Genomic DNA, 20,543 nt, shown 5'->3' with positions numbered 1-20,543 from the left:
GAGGAATCAACCAAAAGATTAATTTGTAAGCAGCAGTGCACATCTTCTATGGGTTTTAAAAAGGCTTTATTTACACAAACATCAGGGCTGGGTACCTTCTGAAGAGCAGGCTCTAGAATCAGAATGTCATTTCTAATAGATCTGACCTTTCCTTCAGATAACTAAGCATTATTTTCTTTGTTTAGGCCCAAGAAAAAACAAATAAAAGGTAAAGGGATTAAAGGGAATACATATAAGGCAAACATTTATCTTTTTTTGCATTACATATTATTAATTAAACTTTGGCCTTTGTTATAGATATAATGATTCATTGAACTATATTATGTAATATATTTTTATTATTATGATTGAATTTTTACAATTCACTGTTAGGTGTTCATGCTCCCTTATACAGGTTTAAAACAACAAAGTTTTACAGCAAAAATGGATACCAGGAAGCCACAGGCAACAAAACTGATTTATTATCAGTAAATATAGATAAGGTAGACAGCATATAATTAAGCTTACACAATCTTTTTTACCATTGTGAATTGGTAATTGTATTACAGTATCCTCTGGGGGAAAAAAAGCCTCAAAATTTAACTTCCTTTGCTGCCGAAGCTATTTTAAAGTGCCGTATTATTCATTAAGCATTAATTAAAGAACAGCAGGATAATTAGTAGGATCATTAATATTACAAGTAACATTAGATTGCTCCAGAAGGGGGTAATTTAACTAGAAACACTTTAAATTTTCTCAAGTAGTGCAGCTGATAGATTAAGAAAACAAAACAAAACAAAACTCCACTAAGGGGACACAGACTGTAAATCGCTGTTTGGAAATAGGTATTTCTGTATTTATTTTGTGGAGGCAAAACAATAGGGCAGAATTAGGTTAGTAACTTCTTAAGGTACAGGGGCAACCGCAGTTTCTGAGAAGGCAAAACTCTTCTAAATTTCATGAAAAGGAAAGGGCCCACTATTGGTCCTATAGGGCTCTGATTAATATCTCACAATGTGCTGGAAATCACTGAAAAATGTTCTCCGCAAGCTTGATACTCAAGGTATGAACTCATAAACAACCATCCTATTTGAAAGTTAGCCATTGCTTAGGGTTTTCTATCAGTATCTTATCAATTGCATTCTCAGTGATACCTCTAAGCAACATTTTAGGAACAATGTTGGTGAGTATATGAGAATAGCCGTGACCTCCGTATTTCATTAGCCGATGCTTCGTATGTATGTCATGTGCCATCAGAATTCGGTCTTCATAGCCTTCATCCACCAGAAGACGCACTCTGTAAAAAATGTTAACTCATTAAATGGCATTGGTCTCACATTTTAAATTATCGGGGCGCTTCAAATGTTTTACTCATAGACGTATTATGCTTGCTGTAGAAATACTGCCTTCCGCTATGGCATGGGTAGTGGGAGGCCCTCATTAAATACTCCGCGGTAATGATAAAGATAGCACTGCATCCTAGTAGGAGCCTGGTCCTTATTCCACGCACAGAGAAATTTCTAGCCTGTGGTATTTATGACAACGCCAGCAATACTGCATTAAAAACAGTTTCTAATAGAATGTGCCAGTCATTCAGAAAGAAATAGTTGGCATTTCATAAAGTAACTTTGTTCTGGATTTGTAGCCAGCTCTCTGCTCTAAAATCCCTCTCTTAGTGGACCCATTTTTCCAGATTCCATTCTCTCTCTGGCTCACTGTCTCTCTGTCTCTCTGTCTCTGTCTCTCCATTCGTCTAGCAAATATGATCAATGGCAATTTGTGATTAAAAAAGGGAAACGAAATGAATCTTCATATAAGTAAAACATTCCGAGAGTAAAATCTCTTGTTTTGAAGGTGAAGGGCATATTATCAACTAGATGGTCATTTTAAAAAGGCCAGGAAAGGGGGCACCTGGGTGGCTCAGTGGGTTAAAGCCTCTGCCTTCAGCTCAGGTCATGATCTCAGGGTCCTGGGATCGAGCCCCACATCGGGATCTCTGCTCAGTGGGGAGCCTGCTTCCTCCCCTATCTCTGCCTCTCTGCCTACTTGTGATCTCTGTCTGTCAAATAAATAAATAAAATCTTAAAAAAAAAAAAAAAAGGCCAGGAAAGGTACCTCTGTAGTTCGAGCACTGGTCCCTTCGAAGTAACTATGGAAATTTTGGCTTAGTAGTTGTCTCAGAGCATTGAATTAAATCAGCCAACGATTGATTCTGTCTTCCTTCTATTTCAATAAGATTGTTGTAAATATTGAGATATTCCTTTAAATTTATAGCCAGTTGCCTCGAGAATGGCTTTCCAACTTCTGTCTAAACATCTAATCCTCTTTGCTTTGTTAAATGCTGTAATCTATAGTGTGAGTCACCTCCTGACAGCTACCATCTGTGTGTGTCTGGACTCTGGGCACTGTCTGTCGTGACTTCTGCGAGTCGCTGAGAGCAGGAGGTGCAACTTGGAGACAGTGGTTCTTCTCTGGCATTCTCTACACGGGCTTGTCAGTCTCTGGATTCCCAAACGAATCTAGATGGTTGGACAGCACCTTCTTCCCAGAGACTAATTATTTAAAAGGTATCCTTTTTGTTTCTAGGACATTTTTTTGCCATTCCGGTGCATGAGTCATATTTAATAATGACTAGAATCAGCAAATTGTGGACCACCACACAGAAACCTCAAACACAAAGCCTTGCCCTCCGAGAACAGATGTTTTAAAATAAAATTATAATTGAAGATGAGATCTTGTGTTTGTAGGTCAAAGGAAGGCAAGGGCCAGAGAAGAGCCACCCCGAGCCTTTTTGTCTAGTAATCTGTATTCGTGTCACACGTACCCAAGCGTGTCCTGCAAGATCTTGGACTTCTGTTTGTGCCGCCGTGGATATTTACCTCTTTAAAAATTTGTATAGCGTCCAAAAGCTCTTGTCTGACGTTACTTTTGGAACGGGATCTCTTTAAGGGAATGCTCTGAGTTATATGATCATTTATGAGAAAAGAGGAAGATTAAACAGAATGCGTACGCATTGCTGAAACTTAGTGTAACAAACCTTGATCCCCAACTGAAAAGGAATATCATGTTCCCGGAAATTTTAGGGTACACTTCCCCCCTTATATTTTCTGAACATTTCCTGAAGTTTTTGTCTCTTTTCCGTGTCTGAGAAAAAAAATGGTGTCACGTTACTACAGAGGAATTTCGTATGGAGAAACAAATACCTGTACTTGGCCTCCTGCTATCCCAAAGTTATCAGATTGTGAGACAGTAAGGAAAGAGTATAATGGGTAAGATACTCATTGAAAAGTGAAAACCCATAGAACTCACTAAGTCAAGAATGGGGAGACCAGTTCCCTTATGAGAAGAATATTGCCGTGGCACTTCAAACATAGTTATCTCCTGACTACCAAGATATAACTTGGCCACTCCTTTTTTTTTTTCCCTAGAGTTTTTTTTTTTTTTTTTTCCTTAAGGATTTTATTTATTTGATAGAAAGCGAGAGAGCATGAGCAGAAGGGAGGGGCAGAGGGATACGGAGAAGCAGCCTCCCCGCTGAACAGGGAGCCTGATGTGGGACTCCGTCTCAGGACTCTGTGATCATGACCTTGGCCAAAGGCAGATGCTAAACCAACTGAGCCACCCAGGAGCCCTAACTTGGCAACTCTTGGAATAAAAGCTTCTCTCTTGTGCTGTGCCATTGTATGGAAGAACAGTAGTTCCAGTGATGCCGCCAGAAGGAAAGAACCACTGTAGATGAGAAGACAAATATGACAGTAATTATAGAAATACAAATGAGTTAGTGTTTTGCAAACAAATATTAGAGAGAGACTACAAAGTGTGAAAAGGCAGAGATATAATAAGATTTGAGAAATGGAGCATAAGATTGAAAACAGGTGTTAGACACAGAATTTCTGGTGCTGAAAACCAGAGGTAGGCAGAAGCGTGCTTCTCTGTTCTTGCAGTTCAGAGCTGTAAGATGACTAAGGCTCGGAAAAGGACTGCCAATGGGTGATGAAAATCAGGTGCCCAAAGGGGGGGGGGCGAGGGGTACCAGAGCATAAAAGGTCATTCAGTAATTACCGTGAGCTGTATTTGAGTCAAGTGACCTAATGCGTGATTTTCATTTAAGGACAATTAAGTATACGTATGTGGATATACATAAACACACATATACTACATATAAATTTTGATATATTTCCATATGTCCTGAATGTTTATATTTGGTTCAAGGAAAGCTGACCAGAATAAAATTCTTGTTCTTGAATTAATAGCCAAAAGCTGCTAAGAAGGAATATGAGACGAGGTGTTGGTTGTCCTCCCCACCCCATATCTCCTTTGTAGACCCCCCCTACAGATCCTTGCCCTCTTATTCAAGGTCCAAGAGCCTGATGAATCATGTAGGCTTCCTCCTAAAGATACAAAAGATGCAGCTCACTGCCACAAAGGAGCTTAGGGAAAGGAATCAGGTCCTCAAAGCAAACTTCCTGTTTCTAAGTTGAATTGTTTCCTCCTCAGGAAATCATAGTTTTGAGATCATGAAAGATGAAAAAGCCCTATCACACTGCCCACTTCAAATTCCAGGGAATATTTGCCTCTGAGTATGGCTCGGGGACCCTAGGGACACACGTTTGCGCCTACTGAATGGTGCTCCTGGGCAAGTAAAAATCATTACATAAGATGAACACACACACAAAAAAACCCCAATAAATCTGTGTATCAAAGAACTGATTTCAGTGGTTTAGAAAAAATTTTTAAAGACCTAGCTTCACTGGTCAGGTCAGTTTGCTTACATATGGCCAAGTGTCTTCATGTTGACATAGCTAGGGTGGGAAGGGTCAACCAGCTCTCCCTGACGATATTAAACTTGAAGCACCTTTTACTGTTACTGAGGTCATCAAGAAGGAGTGACCACACACAGGGACAGAAGAAGGCACGCAGATGTAAAGGTTGACTGCCCAGGGTAAGAGCTGAGGGCTGCCCCAACTGTGGCCACCGGCTCGAGATCTTTCCCTCAGCCCCCGGGTGTGTATATCCCACTATTGCTGCTTGAACCTCAGTTTCTGGATGTCCCTTCTGTAGGTCACTTCTCTCTACTTGTATTCCAAAGCGGTTTCTACACCCATAACCACATTCTAGTTCTTGTCATCATGGAAGACTACTTCCTCTCTGAAATCTCGATCTTGGGTTTCCCACTCTGACCACAAGTTACATCCCTCTATGTTTCCTCTCACCTCCTTCTGTGTACATACCCCCGCTTCACTCAGGCTTCTGGTTATTCGCCTCTGCTCTATGATTCCTGTATCATCCCAGTTCTCTCTATACTCCCTTTCCTCCATCTTGGACCCCATGACCCTCACTCAACCCCACCCCTGTTCCCCGGGCTGTCAGCCATGTTTTTGAAGACAGAATCCCAACCGTCAGTCTCTCTAACTGTTCACATTTTCTGCCTCTCCTCAAAGCTTCCTTGGTCTTACTGCCAAAATACGCAACATTTTGGGTGGAAACAATCACCACATCACGTGCATTGGAGCCACTCTGCAGTCTGTAAAGATCTTGAGTCTCACGTGGGTCTCACACGTGACACGTCCCATCCGTGTCTCTCTCATTCCCTGAGCATCCATTCCCAGGCTTCCTCCTCTTCCACGAGGTCCTGCCCTGAATCTTTCCCTTCCTTCTCAGAAGATAACCATGTCTACTTCACAGGGACACTACCAAACATGTGCGACCATATGTCCTCAGTTTCCTGTTCTCACCACGACATCTCTCTGCATTCACCCCATTGCTCGCCTTATCCCTTTCAACCAACTTTCCGTTTGCTTCCCAGATTCCATCTGTCTGTCTCCTTAGAAGCCTCGCTCTGTAGCTCCTCTCTCCAGATTGTTTTAACTTAGCATCGATTGACTATTTTCATATTCTGCACCAGACACTCATGTAAAAACTCTGCATACTTTATTTCATATAAATTCTATAGCAGCCCTGTAGATTGAGTACTGCTTCCCGGGACTGGTTTCGGTCTCTGTCTCTCTCTGCTTTTGCTCTCAGGCACATAACCACGCTCAACTCTATAAAACCTCAGGATCCTGCCGTGGCTTCTCGCTTTGGCCCTACACCCCTGCTTCCCTTTACTACCAAGCTTCTTGAAAGAATACCCTCCCCATTCTCTCTCCTCTCCCTTACCCCCTCCTCCTTCCTCAAGCCTTGACTGTGGAGACTGCAATTCCTAAATGCAAGACAGTCTCCAGCCCATGAAATCCAACGGACACTTTTCAGCCTTGATTGCGCTTGATGCCTCCACCTGTCCAGTGTCCAAGCCCTTCTGCTCTGCGTATTCTCCTGCACCGACTGTCACCGCAACACATTTCCCTGCTATTAAAACTTTTCAATCTGTCCTTGAGTGACTGTTCCTGAGTCCATCCCTTAAATATCAGTGTTCCCCAGGGCTCTGTCCTCATTCTCTTCTCTGAGTGATCTCATTCGTTCCCACGCCACCAACCATGACATATAGACCGAAGACGCCCACATTTAGTCTCAGTTCAGATCCCTGCCCTGATCTTCCCACCCTTAACCCTTTGCTCCACTGGAGAGCAACTCTTCGATACTCCCAAACCAGTCATCCTTGTTAATCCCGAATCTGTGTCTCCTCTCAGATTCCCTAATTTGGTGCATTCCAGGTTCACGTCACCGTGTAACCAAGACAAACCAGGTAGCTATCCGCCCTTACCTCCCCAAATTTTCCACTTGGTTGCCGAGAATGACTCATACGATCATTCGCTTAGACAGTTTGGAAGGGGTGAGATCTTATGATGGTTGGTCTTTAGACATTCTACTTACAGCATTTAAGTTTCAATCATCTCCATAGTGAGTATTTTTGATAAAGCGTTTCAGAAATTCATTGTAGGAGGTTAGGACTTCAGCGTCGGCAACGTGGGAAAGAAACTGCTTACTTTGTTAGGGATAAAAAGAGGAAAACATCTTTGTTCTCTTATTGTCGTGACGGGGGTTAAATATTATCTCTTTCTTGTCAGCTGCCCATCTGCACTGAACTTCTAAGGCTCCGCTAAGCTTTTGCCTACTTAGGATGACTCATTTCCTTCTTGAAATAATATATAAAGATTTTCTCCCTGCAATAGCATTGATACTTTTTTTCTGCAAGTCTCTGGTTCTGCCTGCATACTGTTTTCTGAATCTTTGCTAATACCCTTCCAGCTATGAGTCAAAATGGGCTGGGAAAAGAGAATGCTATCGGAGATTTCATCATATTTACCTTCTAATTCTTTTATTATCGTCGGGCATGTCGATATCCGGGTTGAATTGGTAATGAAGGAGTTCTGTCCCAAAGAGATCATATTCCAAGTAACAGCCAAGTTGAGCAAACTCTAGTAGTTCCGTTTTATCAAGTATAGTCCTAGAGACAATAAGACAGACACACTGTTATTGTCAAGAGCACATCTTCCACATATACAGATTAAAAGTTCTAAGTGTACTGTGTACCGAAGTATAATGGAAGTAACAGAACTTTTGAGTTGGCTCTTACGGTTTAGCTATAAAACAGTCAATGCAATTTGTTACCAGAAATAAAGGAATTTATCCTTATCTAAAAGGGAGTTTTCCCTTCTAAAGTACTTGGGAGCTATAGGCATTTTAAGGATACTGCCATTATTCAAAAACAATTTTTAATTCTCCTTCAGAATTGTCTTCAGGATATGTTCCATATTCTTTTGAAAATCCTTCATAGAAGTGGGATAGCTCTGAACTCTGGAAGCTAACAAAGGAAATTTGGCATCCGTCTGGTGCATTAGGTGAGTATCTGGGTAAAATATGAAGCTAAGGTAAAGTAATAGGGTGATTTTCTTGTGAAGACCATGAAGGGGTTCCAAAATGAATTCCAGTGTCATTTTGGGGCTTCCTCGTCGTTTGTGAACATCACTGCAACTTTTCAAAAAGAGGGCAACACTCGTACAGCTGTTTGTGTTCTGGTGTGCCTAGTTTTTAAATAGGATTTATTATTTCATGAGAATTTTTCGGGATGTCTTCTCATTTCTTTAGACATCATAGTAAGAATAGCAGTTTCATGATGTAAGACAACGTAAATGAACAGGAAAGAAGAGGTGGAGAAGAGAAGCTGCAGCTACAGGCAGGGGAGCAGAGTCCAGAGCAAGAGTAGATGATCTCAATAAATTTAACAAGTAAAAATTTAAAGAATTTTTAACAAGTAAATTTAACAGGTAAAAAGGGGTACATGAAGTTAACCCCAATAATACCCTGATAGAGGGGCACCGGGGTGCTCAGTGGGTTAAGCCTCTGCCTTCGGCTCAGATCATGATCTTAGGGTCCTGGGATCGAGCCCCACATCAGGCTCTCTGCTCAACAGGGAGTCTGCTTCCCCCTCTCTCTCTGCCTACTTGTGATCTCTCTGTCAAATAAATAAATAAAATCTTTAAAAAAATACCATGGTAGAGATTCAAACACATAGAGAAAAAAGAAAGAAAGAAGGAAGGAAAGAAGGAAGGAGAGAAATCAACCAATCAATCAGGAGACAATATGGAAATAATGTGAGTGAAAAACACACCCTTTAGACATTGTGTGAAGGGAGGTCAGGGTGCAGAGAATGGAAGTGATTGAAATTCCAAACTGGCCTGGCACAGAGTTGGAATATTAGATGATCATTGTCTTACTAGGCTTTTATCCACTGATATTCTATTACCTTGGCAATTCCAGGACACAAGGATTAAAGTACCGTTATATGTCTATAAATCTGCTTCGAAGAGGTCAGAAGTATTTTCAGGGTTTTTGTTCCAAACCATAGGAGGACCAATTAAGCCTCTGTGTGTCATGAGTGCGAGAGGTTTCTGCTGTCTTGGGATGCTACCTAGGAGGTGACTATTGACTTTCACTCTAAGCAGTCGTATTGTAGCTGGTTCCATTTTATTCCATTCAACAATTCAGCATAACTGATAGTGCACAGTGTTGTTTTAGGCAGGGAGGCTAAAATATCTTTCTTTTACACTACAAAATGTGCATTCGTTCTGTGCTATCTTCTGCTAATACCACTCCTTTTCCATCTTCTTACCCTGGAGACTGTCTTGTGCTTCCAAAATTACTTGCCTAAAAGAATATGTGTTTTTCTATAGTAGACACATTGTGTTTTCCCCCAAAGAACCAGGCTTAAAAACAAAATATACACAATTAAAATAACATAAGAGGGAAGTTTAGCGTGTTTCTCTTGAGTCAGTTCCTTCAGTTTTTAAATTACCAATACAGGCAAGATGCTGGGGGTGGGTGAGGAGACAAGCAGGGGATGAAGGTGACTATGATCCCTTCATTGGATCAAATAGGATCACACTCCTATTTTAGCTCCTAATGTCTTTCTCTTTCCTTTGGCCTAATGCTTTGAGACTAAGTTCTGTAAATTTTAAGTGATATTTTGAAATAGGTATCCAATGAAAAGCCTATGTTCAAAGAAAAGCCATAGGAGAGTTTTTAGTCTTAGTTACAACTGAAAACAAAAAGTAAAGTTGCTTGGCATCATAAGAGCTGAAAATTATAAGAACTTACTTGTGTCTGGCATTCTGCTAAGCACTTTATTATCCATTACCCCATTTAATTTTCTCCATAATTCCACTGATCTCAATTTTATAGATGGAGAATTGGAGAAGTGAGAGATTAGAAACTTATTCAAGGTGATGTGTTAGAATATGAGTTCATTTCAATGCTAGAATCAGCTATCTTAACCATCATTCTATATGACTTCTCCTACTGCCAAACATTTTGTGCTCAGAGGACTTTGTCCATAATTATACTGACGATAGCACGTGAAGTGTTGTTTTAATCTTTACTTTGAACTTGATTTCCCTCCCCACAAAATGCACTTGAAAAATGGGGAATTTCCCATCAAATGGTAGCATGGGGACAAGGCAGTGATAAACCCAAAAAGTAAGAAAGGATTACTTTGTACATTTCTGTAATTGTTAGCTCAGAGGATAAATACATATGGTAGGCAGGAGTTGACCATTACAGTTATATTGGACAATTCAAATGACACTGGTCAAAGGAGGAGAAGCAATTGAATTAATGATGACCACTGCTTGCTTTCTTACTAGGAATGTGATACTGCTCTAAGGCTCTCAGGGGCACATATTAAGGGTCTTCTAACACCAGATCAGACCTCTGTCCTGAAGTCCAGAATTGCATATCTAATTGCCTGTTTGCCTTCTCCACTTAGGTGTCTAATAAACAGCTCAAACTTAACATGTCTCTAACTAGAGCCCTCATCTACCACCCTAAACCAGCTGTTCTGACAACGTTCCCTCTCTCTCTGTTGGTGGCAACTCCATCTATCCATTTGCTCAGGCTAAACAACTTACAGCCATCCTTGACTGTTTCCTTCATCTCGCACTACACATCCAGCCTATTGGGACAGCTTTTTGGTTCAACTTCCAAAATGTGACCAGAATATGGTCATGTCACCATATCTCCCACTACCCTCTGGCCCAAATCATCACCATCTCTCTCTCAACTGCTCTCCTCACTCTTCTGCCCTTTGCTCTACTGCGGTCAAGTCAAATATGGCGACAAAAGTGCTATCACTACAACTAAGTCAGATCAGGTCTCCCATGTGCTCAGAACTCACCGATGACTTCCCATTTCCTACAGAGAAAAACCTAAGGCCTTGCAGTGACCCATGAGGCCGTGTGTGATCCCTTTAGTGTGGTTCTGTAACAGCCTCATCTAACAGAGGAATGGGGAATAATACGGATCTAATTCTCCAGATGTCAATTTTATACAAGTGCTTCTAATATTATAAATGTTATCTGAGAATATCACCACAGGTGAAGATATTTTTTCTAGGGGAAGGCTAACATGTTTAATAAGATTCATCGGCACATGTAAGTTTCAAAAGCAACCCCTGGGAATTCTTATTCTGTAGAACAGCACATAGAAAGCAGTATGATTTGGAGGGGGGGTGCTGGTCCTTTTAAAAATTTCCTAGTCACATGGAAAGGAGAAGACGTCTTCAGAAGAAGAGTAAAAGCTGTTATTTTGGACATTTGGAAAGTGCAGTTAAAAAAATGAAGCTGACAAATTTGCTATCATTAAAGAGCCAGGAGATAGATAGATGAAATCATACATTATACATTATATACTATATATTATGCATTGTATATTATTATTTTTACTGACATTTGGTGATATGACACCCTCTGGATAACTGAACATTAGTGTGAAGGAAACTGAGAAATGAATTCACTTTCATTCTCCTCACTGATGTGCAAAATCCATGGGGAAAAAATATCGTCAGTGATCATACACAATTTTCAAAAGAAAGTCCTGGGAAAAAACCCCAGAATTTGGTATGAGTTGTTAATGGGGGATAGGATGGGAGAGAGAGGTTAAGCAAAAAAACCAATCCAAACCAACCAAACAAACAAAAAACCCCACATAATAATCATCAAGTATTTAAAATAGCCCTATCTCATTTAATCCTTGCAAAAACTGTATGAGGACGGTGGGATCATCCCCATTTCATAGATGGGGAAACCAAGACTCAGAAAAGCTAAGTAACTCAACTTCCCAAATGACAGGTTGAGAATAAAGCTAGACCCTGTTTGTCTCAGAAGCCATGTGCTTAGGCCACGCTGCCCCTTCTGTGATGGGAGTGTCCCCCACGTACTTCTCACCAGCACTCAGCTATGAGTCGTGCACCTCACCCCCCCCAAAGACATCCTGGAGCAGCCCTGCACCATTCCTGTCTAACAGGGTGACTTCACCACATTAAACTGGCATTCATTTGGATGATTTCCACGAACTGTCAAGGTGCTACTGAAGTTGCATTTATGCAAGTGACTTTTTTTTTCACTTGGAGGAAGACTTGACCCCAAATGTCAGAATGGTACCCTGGGAAAATGTACTCTGCTTGACGCCTTTCAGATGAGGATTAGCAGAGGTCCTGCCCCTCCCAGTCATCAGTGATCTCCTGGCACTTCTTATAGAAGTGGAGGTGTCAACTCCAGCCAGTTCTGTTCATTCCATATTCTATATCCATGAAAATTATCTTCTTTCTTATTCCGGTCTTCCCCAGCCTTTAAGGTAAGTATTTTTCACCTCTTGGCCTAACAGGCACTGGGGTGATTTTGAGATACAAAGAGCCTACTGCCTTTCACACTGGAGAAAGTCCCTTCTTCAAGGTGGATGAAATGATTGCAATGTCATTTGTAAAATATCCTGGGATTTCCTGGGAAGAAGCTGAAAATTTTGTATCAAGCATTCTTGTCATTCATATTTTATATATATTATTTCTTCTACTACATGTTTTATACTTTTGCCACCTATTAAACTAATTCTCTCTATATAAGGAACAGGCATAAATTTAGGACAAACATACTGCCATCAGCACCCCCCCAAAAAAAATGGTACCTAAAATGATCTGGCAATCTTCATTTTCAGAATATGGTTATCATTTACTAGCATTTAAAGGCTGGTACTAAATCGCAGGAGAGTTGATTCTGTTTTTCAAAACTCTTTATATTCTAGATCTTATCCAAGTGCTGAGGGGTTTGGTTTAATGTCAAAATGTATTTTGAGTGGGAGCAAGGAAGTCTGCGTGAAGTGATAATTTAGATGAGGGTCTGTGGGCTGTCTAGGTAGAAAGAAGGAAGGAGCAGAGGAAGGGATATGATTCGTGGGTGTGATCAAGATGATAACAGTATCTAACATTTGTCTTGGGTTTTCCAGTTTCAGAGAACTCTCAAATACATTGTTTCATTTCATACATTCAGGCGCACCTTCCTGAATTAATTCAGCAAGCACCTACTATCTTGTACTATCCTTGTGCTAGCCTCTGCTGGGGATACGGACATGAGGAAGAAATTTGAGCTGCTGTCTTAAGGAACGTAAAGTCCAAGGGAAGGAGATAAGCATTTAAACTAATAATGACAATTAAAAGTGTTGAAAGCTTTTTTTTTGATACAACTAAATATGAAGTGTTATGAAAGGACAGTAAAAGGAGACATTCATTTGAGTGGAGTTTATTGAAAAGAAGACTGTTCAGAGAAAGGTTGGGGGGGTTCAGGTGTTGAGGGATGGATGATAAAGAACATCTGTTGAGAGGGAAAAAAAAAAAAGAAAGAATTTTGTTACTGAAGACAATGCTGTGATTTTCAGAGCTAAAGTGCATGGGGGTAGAAGCAAACATCCATCTATGCAACCACCTATAAGAAATTATTGATCATCAACTTACAGTATGAGATATTCACTAGATAAACAAAGACAAATAACACACTGTCCCATCCTTTAAGAGGTTCAGGGTCTATTAGAAAAAAAGAGACAAATAATTGTTTTACAGACCCACCAAGGAAAATAATAAAATTACTGCTAGGAACCGCACTGGCTCAGAGAAAGGGATAACAGATCCTGTTTGGCTCATTCAGGAAAAGCTTTGTAAAAAGAAAACCTCTCATGAGCTGCAGATTGAGAAGCATGTAAGAACAATGAGCACAGGGCACTGAGCGTCACAGCCCGTGTGGCATTAACCCGAATGTGGCGCGTGTGCTCGAGATCGTGGGAGATGAGATGTAGGGATGGGTGTAGACCAGATGATCAGGACATCTGGATTTTGTGCTGAAGCTGAAGGGGTCCTTTAAGAGCTACAAGTGGGGGTTGAGGAATGTAATCCAGTTTGCACTTGGAAAGATCAAGATGGTGTCCCCATGGGCAAAGCTAAGGGAGCAATTCTTGTTTGGAGACTATTAACAGTGGTTCAGATGGCAGATGAGGGCCTGACTTAACAACAGAGGACTGGCTAGGAGGCATCATATTTGGAGATCTTTGTGAGGTAGACAGGTTTCATCATGTGAGAGTGCAGGGAAGGGAGGAATTTAACATCTGGGTGAATAATGCCGTCCTTGAGAAGAATAGGGCAGACAGCAGGAAGAGTAAGTGATGAGTCACCATTTCCATAGTGACAGCGACAGAAAAGGAGAATCAAGGGCCTGTCCTGGGCAGTTGATTAGATGCTGGTGTCATTGAATGAGATCAAGAGCATGAGACGAGTCTGTTCTGAAACTCACAGTCCATTGGTAAAATAGTTATGCCACATAGTATCATTATCGCATAGATGAAGAAACGGAAGCTTGGATCTCTGAAGTGATCGAAACCCCAGATATTCCTACTCCTAGTGCCCTTTCCATTACACGGAATGTGATCGTGTCGTAATCCATCTGCCATTACAATCTGTGAATTTCTGGGCCTAGAGACTTTGCACCATGATTTAGCAGCACTAATGTGAGATCAGACTAGCTCAGGGCCTGATGCAGAGAGAAGCACAGGACATATTCATTGCTAAAACTTAATGAACTTGACCAAGAGATTTTTTTAGAGTTGGCATACAAATACAATAATAAATGGATCTGTAAACAACTGATTTATTAAAAACAGTGTTGAATTTCAAAGACTGATTCTTTTTAAAGTTATTTATCACCAAGTAATTCCCAAGAAAAACTGGCTCTCTCCCTAGTGAATTCTTCAGTTTAAAACCAGTGGATATTTGTACAGATAGTGTTATGTAAGATTCTTTAATATTTTATGGGAGTTTTTCAACAACTGCTTAAGAGAATTTTTAAACTCACCTAGAACTAACTATCTATGTAATGTTTAAATGTTTATCATGAAGGGCGCCTGGGTGGCTCAGTGGGTTAAGCCTCTGCCTTTAGCTCAGGTCATGATCCCAGGGTCCTGGGATCGAGTCCTGCATCGGGCTCTCTGCTCTGCAGGGAGCCTGCTTCCTCTCCCCCTCTGCCTACCTCTTTGCCTACTTGCAACCTCTCTCTCTCTGTCAAATAAATAAATAAATAAATCTTTTAAAAATGTTTATCATGGAATATTTCAAAGAAATTAATATGAAAATTAATAAATTCAATATTAACATAATTCTAAAACACTATTCTTGTATATTCCTGTATTGCTAATAGCAGTTGCATCTTATAAATCTGAAAAATTCTTAACTGACAAATTTCAATTAATTTACTTTTAATGCCAAAATAGAAACTAAGTAGAAAGAGGCAAGTTTTGGGTTTTTTTAAATTTTAATTCCAGTGTGGTTAACATACAGTGTTATATTAGTTTCAGTTGTACAACGTAGTGGTTCAACAGTTCCGTAGATTACTCAGTGCTCACAAGATAAGTATGCCCTTAATCCTGTTAACCTATTTCGCTCATCCCCCCAATCTGCCTCCCCCACTGACCATCTGTTCGTTCTCTAGTTAAGAGTCTCTTTTTTTGGTTTCTTTTTTTTTTTTCCAGTTTGTTTTGTTTCTTAAGTGCCACATATGAGTGAAGTCATATGGTATGTGTCTTTCTCTGACTGGCTTTATACTCAACCTGTCATTTGGGAAGTTGAGTTACTTAGCTTTTCTAAGTCTTGGTTTCCTCATCATTTATTCCACTTGGCATTGTGCTCTCTAAATCCACGCATGTTGTTGCAGATGGCAAGATTTTGTGGGGTCTTTTTTTATGTCTGAATAATATTCCGTTGTATATGTACCACTTCTTCTTTATCCATTTATCTATTGATGGACACCGGAGTGCCTTCTATTGTTTGGCTATTGTAAATAATGCTGCAATGAACATAGAGATGCATATATCCCTTTGAATTAGTGTTTTTGTATTCTTTGGGTAAATACCCAGTAGTGTGATTCCTGGAGTGTACAGTAGTTCTATTTTTAACTTTTTGAGGAAACTCCATAGTCTTCCGCAGTGACTGCACCAATGTGCATTCCCACCAAGAGTGCACAAGAGTTTTTTTTCCTCCACATCCTCACCAACACTTGTTGTTTCTTGACTTTTGGGATTTTAGCCATTCTGACAGGTGTGAAGTGATACCTCATTGTGGTTTTGATTTGCATTTCCCTAATGGTTGAGTGATGTTGAACATCTTCTCATACGTCTGTTGGCCACTGGTTGTCTTCTTTGGAGAAAGGTCCATTCATTTCTTGTATTTTTTAATTGGATTGTTGTGTGTGTGTGTGTGTGTGTGTGTGTGTGTGTGTGTTTAAGTTGTGTAAGTTCTTCTTATATTTTGGATACTAAAACTTTATCAGATACCTCATTTGCAAGTATCTTTTCCTATTCAGTAGATTGTCTTTTAGTTTTGCTGGTTGTTTCCTTTGCTGTGAAGAAGCTTTTATTTTGGTGTAGTCCCAGTGTTTTATTTTTGCCTTTATTTCCCTTGTCTCAGGAGACATATCTAGAAAGATGTTGCTATGACCAATGTCAGAGAAATCACTGCTTGTGCTCTTTTCTAGGATTTTTATAGTTTCAGGTCTCACATTTAGGTCCTTGACCCATTTTTATTTTATTTTTATGTATGGTGTAAGAAGGTGGCCCAGTTTCATTCTTTTGCATGTAGCTGTCCAGTTTTCCCAACATCATTTGTTAGAGAGACTGTTTTTTTCCCCCATTACACATTCTTTTATCCTTTATCAAAGATGAATTAACCAGATGATTGTGGATTTATTTCTGGGCTTTCTATTCTGTTCTACTGATTTATGTGTCTGTTTTTGTGCAGGTACCATACTGTTTTGATTACTACAGCTTAGTAATATAACATGAAATCTGGAATTCTGACACTTCCGGTTTTGTTCTTCTTTTTTGAGATTGCTTTGTCTATTTAGGATTTTGGGGGTTCCATACAAATTTTAGAATTGCTTATTCTGGTTCTGTGAAAAAAGCTGTTGGTATTATGATAGGGATTGCATTAAATTTGTAGATTGCTTTGGGTAATATGAACATTTTAGCAATATTTGCTCTTCCAATCCATGATCATGGAATATCTTTCTATTTGTGTCATCTTCATTTTCTTTCATCAGTGTTTTATAGTTTTCAGAGTACAGGTCTTTCACTTCTTTGGCTAAGTTTATTCCTAGGTATTTTTATTGTTTTTGGTGCACTTATAAATGGATTATTTTCTTAATATCTCTTTCTGCTGCTTCATTATTAGTGTATAGAAATGCTACAGATTTATGTATATTATTTTTGTATCCTGCAATCTTATTGAATTCACTTATCAGCTCTAATAGTTCTTTGGTGAAGTCTTCAGTGTTTTCCAGATATAGTATCATGTCATTTGCAAATAGTGATGGTTTTACTTCTTCATTACCAATTTGGATGCCTTTTAATTTTTTTGTTGTCTGATTGCTGTGGCTAGGGCTTCTAATGTTATATTAAATAAAAGTGGTGAGAGTAGACATCCTCGCCTTATTCCTGACCTTAAGGAAAAATCATTCAGTTTTTCCCCAGTGAGTATGATGCTAGCTGTGGGGTTTTCATACATGGCCTTTATTTTGTTGAGGTATGTTCTCTCTAACCCTATTTTGTTGAGGGTTTTTATATGAATGGATGTTAAATGCTTTTCCTGCATCTATTGAACTGATCATATAGTTTTTGTCTTTTTTCTTATTGATGTGATACATCAAATTAATTGATTTGGGAATACTGAACCACCTTTGCATCCCAGGAATAAATTCCATGTGATTGTGGTGAATGACTTTTTTAATGTATTGTTGGATTCAGCTTCCTACTACTTTTGCTGAGGTTTTTTGCATTTATGTTCATGAGAGATATTATCCTGTGGTTCTCCTTTTTTTGTGGTATCTTTATCTCATTTATGGGTAATGCTGGTCTCACAGAATGAATTTGGAAGTTTTCCTTCCTCTTCTATTTTTTGGGGGGAACAGTTTGAGAAAAATAGGTATTAGCTGTTCTTTAAGTGTTTGGTAGAATTAATCTGGGAGGCCCTCCAGACCTGGACTTTTGTTTGTTGAAAATGTTTTGATTAATGATACAATTTCATTGCTGGTAATTTGTCTGTTAAAGTTTTCTATCATTTCCTGTTTGAGTTTTGGTAGTTATATGTTTCTAGGTTTTCCAATTTATTGACGTATAATTTTTCATAATATTCTCTTACATTCATTTTATTTCTGTAGTGTTGGTTGTGATTTTGCCTCTGTCATTATTGATTTTATATGAATCCCCCCCCTTTTTTGTGTGTGTGATGAGTCTTGCTAGAGGTTTATCAATTTTGTTGATCTTTGCAAAGAACCAGTTCCTGGTTTCATTAATCTGTTCTATTGCTTTTTTTCTTTCAATGTCATTGATTTATGCTCTAATCTTTATTATTTCCTTCCTTCTGCTGGTTTTGAGTCTTGCTTGTACTTCTTTTTTCTAGCTTCTTAAGGTGTAGGTTTAGGTTGCTTAATTGAGATTTTTCTTGCTCTTTGAGTTGATGTATTGCCACATTCTCTCCTCTTAGCACCGCTTTTGCTACATCCCAAAAACTGTTGTGTTTTCATTTTCATTTTCATGTAATTTTTGATTCCTTTGATTTCTTAGTTGACACATTTGTTGTTTAGTAACATGTTATTTAACCTCCATGTATTTGTGTTCTTTCCAGATATTTTCTTGTGATTGACCTAGTTTCATAACATTGTGGTCAGAAAAGATGCATGGTATGACTTCACATTTTTGAATTTGTGGAGACTTGTTTTGTGGCCTCTGTGATCTATTCTGGAGAATGTTCCATGTGCACTTGAAAAGAATGTATCTTCTGCTGTTTTGGGATGGAAGGTTCTGACTATATCTGTTAGATGCCTCTGGTCCAGTGTGTCATTCAAAGCCATTGTTTCCTTGTTGATTTTCTATTTGTATGATCTGCCATTGAGGTAAAGTGTGATGCTAAAGTCCCTTACTATTATTGTGTTACTATTGATTATTTCCTTTATGTTTGTTAATAAAAGCTTTATGCGTTTGGGTGCTTCCATATTGGATGCATGAATATTTACAATTGTTATATTTTCTTATAGGATTGTCCCCTTTATTATTATATAGTGCTTTTCTTTGTATCTTGTTACAGCCTTTGTTTTAAAGTCCATTTTGTCCAATATAAGTATTGCTATGCCAGCTTTCTTTTGACATCCATTTCTATGATGTTTCTCCATCCCCTCACTTTCAATCTGAAGTGACTTTAGATCTATAAGTCTCTTGTAGGCAGCATATAAATGGGTCTTGGTTTTTCATCCTTTGTCTTTTGGAGCATTTAGATAATTTATATTCAAAGGGATTATTGATAGATGTGTATTTATTTTCATTTTGTTACTTGTTTTGTGGCTGTTTCTATAGATTTTCTCTGATCCTTTCTTCTTTTGCTCCCTTAGGGTTGGCTCGCTTCTTTTAGGAATATACTTGGATTCCTTTCTCTTTATCTTTACATATCTATTATAGGTTTTTTGTTTTTTTTTTTACTTGTGGTTACTCTTAGGTTTGTATATAACATCTTCTGCATATAGCAGTCTATATTAAGTTGATGGTTGCTTAAGTTTGAACCCTTTTTTTGCTCCTCTTCCTCCTCCCCACATTTTGGTTATATGGTGTCATATTTTATATCCTTTTATTTTGTGAATCCCTTGACTGATTTTTACAGATATACTTACTTTTACTGCTTTTATGTTCCCTACTTTTCTTTTATTTATAGTCTTTCTTTTCCACTTGAAAAGTCCTTTATGTTTCTTATAAAGCTTGTTTAGTGGTCATAAACTCCTTACCTTTTGCTTGTCTGAGAAACTCTTTATTTCTCCTTCTCTTCTGAATGATAGCCTTGCTGGATAGAATATTCTTGGCTGCAGACCTTTTCCTATCAGCACTTTGAATAGATCATGCCACTCCTTTCTGGCTTACAAAGTTTCTGTTGAAAATTCTACTTATAGCCTTATAGGGTTTCCCTTGTATATAACTGTCTTCCTTTGCTGCTTTTTATATATATAAAAAAAAAAAAGTATTTATTTCAGGGAGGGGGGAGGAGCAGAGGAAGAGGGAGGGAGAGAATCTCAAGCAGACTCCTCCCCACTGAGCACAGAGCCTAACATGGGACTCCATCCCAGGACCCTGAGATCAAGACCAGAGCTGAAATCAAGATTGGAACCTCAACTGACAGCCATCCAGGTGGCCCCTTTTGCTGCTTTTAAGATTTTTTTTTTTAAATCAGTACTTTTTACCATTTTTACCAGGTGTCTTGGCATGGACCTCTGAGCAGATCCACTGAAGCCTAGGTGAGTGGGGCTTGGTGTAAACAATTTCGTTAGTAGATGGTGGTGCCCTGCTGGTTCCCATAGGTGGCTGTGTGTTTATGCCAAGGGGCAAGGGAGGGAGAGGACATCTGACAGCTCTTTTATTCCTGAAGGGGTCTTCCAGTGATCCCTGCTCCTCCACACATGCTCTGAGATGAGCAAATAGCTTTCCTTCCCGTATACTCCAGGCATTTTTCAAACTGCTGCTTCTAGGCTGTATTGGCATGGACTCTTTGTTGTGTGTCTCTTTAAAGGCAGGCATTCTGCTTCCTATTCCCCTCTCAGCTTTCCCAGAACTGAGTCCCCCAAGCTTCAAGTCCCTCTGGTTAAGTTCTGGTAAGAACACACAAATTTTGGACCTCTTGCCTTCAAAGCCTAATGTTCTGGAGATTTGTCTTCCCTGTGCAGGCTCCCCCAAGTATTAGTCTATTTCTCTCTCCTCTCCTCGTCCAGGGCTGCCCCATCCCC

The 20,543-nt window shown here is 39.4% G+C and overlaps 1 protein-coding gene across 1 annotated transcript in view; it reads right to left on the bottom strand.

Moving 5' to 3' along the window:
- Nucleotides 1–47: 47 nt before the first annotated feature.
- The window catches only part of PTER (phosphotriesterase related), a 69,797-nt gene continuing 49,301 nt past the window's right edge, over nt 48–20,543 (bottom strand). The window contains exons 4-5 of the mRNA XM_044227127.1: nt 7,226–7,366; nt 48–1,276 (exon numbers count right to left, since the gene is read on the bottom strand). Of these exons, the coding sequence (XP_044083062.1) occupies nt 1,066–1,276; nt 7,226–7,366 (352 nt within the window). The 3' untranslated portion in view covers nt 48–1,065. The remainder of the gene's footprint in view (nt 1,277–7,225; nt 7,367–20,543) is intronic.

Source organism: Neovison vison, chromosome 12, assembly GCF_020171115.1.
Source record: "Neovison vison isolate M4711 chromosome 12, ASM_NN_V1, whole genome shotgun sequence".
Lineage (NCBI taxonomy): Eukaryota > Metazoa > Chordata > Mammalia > Carnivora > Mustelidae > Neogale > Neogale vison.
Note: the sequence above shows the minus strand (reverse complement) of the source record. Positions and strands in the feature narration are given on the sequence as shown.